Source organism: Osmerus mordax, chromosome 24 (genome assembly GCF_038355195.1).
Source record: "Osmerus mordax isolate fOsmMor3 chromosome 24, fOsmMor3.pri, whole genome shotgun sequence".
NCBI classification, from domain to species: Eukaryota; Metazoa; Chordata; class Actinopteri; order Osmeriformes; family Osmeridae; genus Osmerus; species Osmerus mordax.
In genome coordinates, this window is record NC_090073.1 from 9,712,317 (window position 1) to 9,719,248 (window position 6,932).

At 52.9% G+C, this 6,932-nt stretch overlaps 1 protein-coding gene across 1 annotated transcript; it reads right to left on the bottom strand.

The window, feature by feature from the left end:
- Positions 1–653: 653 nt before the first annotated feature.
- LOC136932569 (endoplasmic reticulum aminopeptidase 2-like) lies at positions 654–6,727 on the bottom strand. Its single transcript, XM_067227710.1, is given in 22 exon segments — positions 654–801; positions 915–996; positions 1,083–1,192; positions 1,194–1,224; positions 1,421–1,582; positions 1,698–1,882; positions 2,157–2,313; positions 2,395–2,581; positions 2,685–2,764; positions 2,844–3,019; positions 3,165–3,233; positions 3,309–3,440; positions 3,530–3,661; positions 3,779–3,892; positions 4,151–4,305; positions 4,532–4,652; positions 4,726–4,860; positions 4,954–5,092; positions 5,275–5,444; positions 5,601–5,787; positions 6,042–6,302; positions 6,622–6,727. Coding segments are annotated over 21 exon segments (2,850 nt in total). The 5' UTR covers positions 6,221–6,302; positions 6,622–6,727; the 3' UTR covers position 654.
- Positions 6,728–6,932: the final 205 nt, after the last annotated feature.

The window sequence follows — 6,932 nt, forward strand, 5'->3', positions numbered from 1 at the left end:
TCTCTCTTTCATTCACTCTTTTTCACTCACTCACTGACCATTTGACCTCAATTTGAGACGATTATGAACGGAATTCATCAACTCAGCACTCAGCATTAGACTGGCATGTGGCATGTTAAGCAAGGGTGTACTACACACTGCATGTCTGTCTGTCTATCTGTCTTCTGTAGGCACGCGCGCACACACACATTCTCAATTTGAACTCAATTTGAGAGGCAGGATACAAGGGACAATTTTCCCCAAATTGAAAGAACGATGTTCTCCATCCCTTCAGCTCTCCCTACTGGCCGGTTGTTGTCAGTGTATCTGTTTGTGAGTGGGCATTATATCAGACATTATCAAGCACACAGTCATACCAAACATCTTTTTAATCCAACAAAAATACATTGTGAGTCCCTGAATTGAAATGTACAATATTACAAAAAGATTCATGTTTCTGCTAGTGCAAACACCGGCCAAGCCTGGATTGAAAAACAAACACAACACGCAGGCACAAAACAACACAGCAACAAATATGCAAACCTCCCCCCCTCCTCCCTCCCCTCCCTCCCCTCCCTCCCTCTCCCCCCCTCCCTCTCCCCCTCCCCCCTCCCTCCCTCCCTCCCTCCCTCCCCCCCCCTCCCCTCCCTCCCCCCCTTCCCCCCGCCCCCCCTCTCAGTGTATGTGGAGGTGCAGCCAGGTTCTGAGAGGGTCCAGGTTCCTCCTCATCCACAGAACGTTCTTCTGGACGTTGTCGAGGGCAACCTGCGTGGCCCTCAGCTGGGACGCCTGCTCTGAGATCGACCTGTAGAACGACTCCATCTAGGGAACCACACACACACACACACTCACCATGCTGTACACACGGGGCTCACACACAGCTGTTTCCATGTTTGACAGCAGTGTGTGTGTGTGTGTGTGTGAGGCAGTCTGACCTGGGCTAGCTGCTCTGGGGAGGAGAAATGAGACGTGGTTCCGATCAGAATGTTCCGGATGCAGAAGGATCCCAGCTGGAACCTGAAGCAGAACCAGAGACTCAGCACTGGTGTGTCTGTGAGTGTGTGTACAAGCATGTGTGTGTGTGTATGTGTGTGTGTACCTACCTGTGGACCAGAGTGTCCCAATGCTCCTGTACGAAGCCCCAGGCTAGGCTCTGACCCCGGGGGTTCCTGGCCACCAGCAGGATGAGGTAAGACAGGTCCTGGGAGCGCACCCGCCTCCCCCTGGAGACCCAGGCCCAGCAGCCTGCACACACACACACACACACACATCAATACACACATTTTACTGATGCTGTCCCAGTTGGTCTTGTGTTGAGGAGAGACAGAGAGAGAGAGAGAGAGAGAGAGAGAGAAGAGAGAAGAGAGAGTGAGAGAGAGAGAGAGAGAGAGAGCAGAGAGAAACACAGGAGAGAGAGAGGAGATAGAGAGAGAGGCCGTACCTCTTCAGTTTGAGCGTGTCTGCGCTGCTGGCCAGAGCAGAGAGGATCTTGTGTTTGTGCGTCTGCGAGAGGGAATTTGTGTAGGTGTGGAGGAGAGCCTCCCAGCCCTGGTCCTCCTGGGCGCCTACAAAGTACACCGTCTCAACCACATCTGCAGGCAGGCTGGGGAGGGGAGAAGGGAGGGATGGACAGATGGAGGACACATTGAAGACTGGTTGAAGAGGAGGGTGCTATTGCGACAGCAAGCAGAGACACACACACACACAGACGGTCAGACCTGAGTGTGCCATTGGAGGTGAGCCAGTGTGTGAAGCTGAGCTGGGCCTGTTCCAGACAGGGGGGGTCTCCCAGATGGCAGGCCAGAGACAGGAGCTTTGTCCTCAGCTGCCTCTCAGACACAGAGCCCTGGTCGCTCCAGGACTGCTGGTCTATCACGCCACGGAAATACTGCAGGATGAAGCGCTAATGGAGAAACACACACACACATCACACAACACACAACACACACACACTCTGGTCCAGCTTCCCTCTGACTTGTCTCAGATGTGTGTGTGTGTGTGTGACAGGTGTGGCTTCCTCCCTCTCTCTCTCTCTCTCTCCCTCCCTCTCTCCCTCTCTCCCTCTCTCTCTCTCTCTCCCTCTCTCTCCCTCTCTCTCCCTCTCTCTCCCTCTCTCTCTCCCTCTCTCCCTCTCTCCCTCTCTCCGGGGTGCACCCAGAGTCCTGTGTCTCACGTACTTTGAGGTTGTGTGTGACGTCTGAGATGTTTGTCTTCTCCAGCAGCCTGTAGAAGGACTCCAGGTAGACCAGGCCCTGGAGGAGGGGCACCGTGTGTTTCTCTGAGTGCAGGTAGCCAATCAGGTCCAAGGCTTTATCGATTGACAGCCGACCGGCCCTGTAAGATGATAGCGGAGGCCGGCTGTTGTCACTGAGACGTTGATGAGGAGGGTTTGGTTAAGCACACACACACACTTACGAGACGAGCTGGAAGGCGTTGTGTATGAGGTGGGCTCGGTCCTGGTGGCTGAGGGCGGTGTGGTTGACTCTGAGCAGGCTGGTGAGCTGGTCCCAGCCTCCAGCCTCGTAGTGGACCAGGTAGTAACCTGTCATATCAGCATTCAGCTTCACCCAGGACACATCCTCCTGCCCCAGAGACAGGCTGTCTGAGGACACACACACACACTTATGTAACACGTACACACACACATACATGTGCACATGTATACCCACATGTACATACGTGTGTGTGTGTGTTTGCTTTCCTACCTGTGTGTGTGGTGAGCAGGTGTGTGTGGATGGTGTTTGATCTGTCCGTCCTGTAGGTCAGAGGGATGTGCCAGAGGAACCTGAAGCAGGGACAGTGTCAGGGTCAGGGGCTGGGTGTGTGGGTGTGTGTGTGTACAGTATGTGTGTGTGTGTGCTCACCCCTGCTGCAGAGAGGTCCAGAGGGGGTCTGAAGGGTGTGTTGTCTTCAGAAACCTCTCCTGCTTCACCAGCAACCTGGAACCCTGCCTGGTTACCGTTACCAAGGGAACACCTTTCTGCAGCGTCCAGGTGTTCATCATGGTCGTCAGGTCCAGGTGTTCACCTGCCGCAAGGTACTGTCACAAACCACAACCAATCAGAGCTCTGCAAACACAACCGCATCACGTCACAGCGCTGACGGGTGGACCGAATCAAATGCACCTCCTGGCTGACATTATAGTGGGTTTTAAGTAGAAGTACAACAGGGGTGCATTTATTTACTGCGTTCTTGGAGGCCTGGTTGATGCTGTAGCAGTGCTTTCCTGAGGTGAACTCCTCCTCTGAGCAGGTCTGAGAGACAAACAGACAACAGAAATCAGTGTGTGAGTGTTTGTGAGTGTGTGTGTGTGTGTATATGTCTCCTACATTGACCAGGCTGTCCCAAAGGTCCTGGTTGCGAGCGTTGCCGTAGCTGAACCTCCGCAGGTATCCCACAATGCCTCTCTGGAACACCTCATCTGTCAGGAAGTTTCTAAGCATGTGCAGAACACACGCCCCCTGGTGGAATACACAAGTAGGGTCACAATCCATCAATCATGTGTGTGTGTGTGTGTGTGTGTGTGTGTGTGTATGTACGTGTGTGGTACCTTGTCATACGACATGGTGTCGAACATCTCCTTGATCTGGGAGGGCGTCTCTGCTGAGCTGGAGATTGGCCGGGAGGAGTTAAGAGAGTCTCGACCAATAGCAGCAAAGCAGGTGTCCAGCAGGTGGTCATCCTGCAAGAGGTAGAGGAGGAGAGGAGGAAACGATGAGGAGGAGGAGGAGAAGGAGGAGGTGGTTGTACTACTGTGAGCGGGCGGGTATAGGTTAGAGTTAATAAGACTGGGTCGTACCACTTGGAGCTGCGGGTAGGTTGGCTCCAGAGAGACATGCTCCATGTATCTGGCGAAGCCCTCGTTCAGCCAGATGTCGTTCCACCACTGCATGGTCACCAGGTTACCAAACCACTGCAGGAGAGACAACCACACAGGGCACAGTCCAGTCACCAGGCTGACACTAGGCGTGAGCATGTCTAAGCATCGCTGTGAGGTCACTTCCTGTCCTGTTTCCTGTGTGTGTGTCTGTGTGAGCCTATTGTTATTGTCGTTATTTTTCACCGTGCTTGCTAGCTGAGAAGTGGTTACTTTGTGCTGTGGTTACTTATCGCTAAATTCACACCCTTCTTTGACTCTGTTAGTACGTTTCTTTGGATACCGTAAACTCACCTGATGGGCTAGCTCGTGGGCGATCACCATGGTCACCCAGAGCTGGTCGGAGGCAGAGGAGGTGAGGGGATCGTGGAGCAGGCTGGTCTCTCTGTACGTGGTCAGACCCCAGTTTTCCATCGCCCCCGACTGGAAGTCTGGGATGGCTATCAGGTCTGGGAGAGAGAGGAGGGGGGAGAGGGAGGGGGAGGAGGAGGGAGGGGGGAGGGTGAAGAAAGGAGGGTAGAAGAGAGAGAGGGTGAATAGGAGAAAGGAGGGTAGGGGGTAACTAGTTACCTAGTTTGGGTAGAGGGTAGGGGGTAACTAGTTACCTAGTTTGGGTAGAGGGTAGGGGGTAACTAGTTACCTAGTTTGGGTAGAGGGTAGGGGGTAACTAGTTACCTAGTTTGGGTAGAGGGTAGGGGATGTTGAAGTATTTCTCGTAGAAATCCAGCAGTGTGACAGCAGCTTCCAGGGCATAGTGTGTCTCCTGGACCTTCTCAGGAGACGCGTACACAGACACCTGCAGCACATACACACTGATCCTCCAGCTACACACACACACACACACTCCTGTACTGCAAGTAAGTACCTACCTGTACACCTGACGATGTCACTGCGCTGACGGATTTGAAGTCACAGATGACGAAGGCCACCAGGTAAGTACTCATCCTCACGCTGACAGCAAACTGGTCCTCTACCGCCCCCCCTGCTAGCGCCACACTCCGCTCCTGCAACACACACACACGCACACACTCATACAGATGTACATACACACACCCTCATACCCACATACACACAAACTAACACACCCACACACTCACCCTGGGCATGTTGGAGAGGGCGATGTGTCCCGGGCTTCTTCTGATGCGGATGGAGAAGTTAGCTTTGAAACTGGGCTCGTCGAAACAGGGGAAGGCACTCCGGGCACTGGTGGGCTCAAAGTGAGTGGACGCCAGGGTCCTAGAGAGAGTGAGTTTACCAGACAGTTAGGCAGGGAGTTTGGGAGTTAGACAGAGAGGTGGAGAGAGAGAGAGAGAGTGTGTGAGTGTTGTTTTAGACACACAAAGAAGTGAGGCTTCAATGTATAGTTAAAGAAACTCAAACTCTCTCTCTCTCTCTCTCTCTCACACACACACACACACCTAGTCTCTCCTGTGCTGGTCTTGTAGGTGCTCTTGTAGAACCCATAAAATCCATCTTTCAGCTCCGCTCCGAACTCCAGATACAGAAAGTACTTCTGGCCGCCGCTAAGCACCCTGGGAGAGAATATGGCCACCTGTTCCTGGGGGGTGTTGTGGAGCACTGGAAGGACCTGGTGATGGACCGATGCAGAGCAGATTGTGTGTTGTACATGTAATGTATGTACTCGTGTATAACCTGTGAATTTTCATAAACAAAGTTATCTGTCTGTCTGTCTGTCTATCTGTCTGTCTGTCTGTCTGTCTGGTGATGTCACAGCCGGACCCACCTGGTCGGAGAGGTGGGCCATGTTTTGGTCCAGGACGGTTGCCGCGGTGACGGTCAGGCCTTTGCTGTGCAGCACGACCCAGTTGGTGTCGTTCTGGACGAGGACCTGGATCCTCACGGAGCCGGAGAAGGTCAGAGAGGTCAGGTCCGGGTGGAGGAGCAGGTGGTAGTGGAGGGGGACAATGTACCTGGACCAGAACCACAACCACAAGCACATTCTCACTGACAGAACCACAAGCACATTCTTACAGACAGAACCACAAGCACAAGCACATTCTTACTAACAGAACCACAAGCACAAGCACATTCTTACTGACAGAACCACAAGCACATTCTTACAGACAGAACCACAACCACAAGCACATTCTTACAGACAGAACCACAAGCACATTCTTACAGACAGAACCACAAGCACAACCCCACACAGCATTCAGACCGGTACCCTGGCAGACGCAGTCGGCTCCAGGGGAAGGACAGGTCGTTGCTGCCCAGGGAGAGCTGGTCCTGTCTGGGCTTGGGAGGAAGGCCAGAGGGGGCGTCCTGGAGCTGGGAGGCCTGGGACCCAACCAGACACAGGGAGAATAGAAGAAGAACCATCGACCGGACACGGACCAGAGCCATGGTGGTGATGAGTTCAGATTGGATAGGATGAACCCAACGGAAGTGGAATATTCTAGAAAAGTCCTGCAGTTCAGTCTTCACCCTGAGGGAGGAGGGAGGGATGGAGTGGAAAGGTTGAAAGGTGAAAGGTCAGCCACGACCCAGATTCTACCCTGTGTTCTATTAGTTTCTATTAGTTTCTACTCTGTTCAGTTCGTTTTCTGTTCTGCTCTATTCCGTTCCATTAGTTTCCATTCCGTTCTGATCTGTTCTCCGTGTCAACAAAACACACAACAGTGAAGAAGGACAGAGCTATTTTTGGACCGTGATGCCCCCACACACAATGACGCACACACACACACACACACACACATAGCACACAGCACACACCAATGTCTGATGTTAGTAAAGTGTTTCTGTACCCTGAGGATGTTCGTCTGTGCCGTGAGTGGAGTGTGAAGGAGGTGAGTGTTCCGGCTCGTTCTCTCACCTCAGTTCTGCTGCATCATGGCCACGCTCCTTCCTTCTCTCACAGCTTTCATTTTCTCTTTCAGGTTCCCGCCCACTGTCCCTGTGAGCCCAACGGCTGACTGCGAGTGTGTGTGTGTGTGTGTGTACCTGTGTGTGTGTGTGTGTCTTCCTCTCTCTCCTCTTGTGTGTTCTACACAGACTGAAAGTGACTATGGTTTGTAGCAACTCTGCGTTCTCTGTCCAACGAGGACCATCTATCATG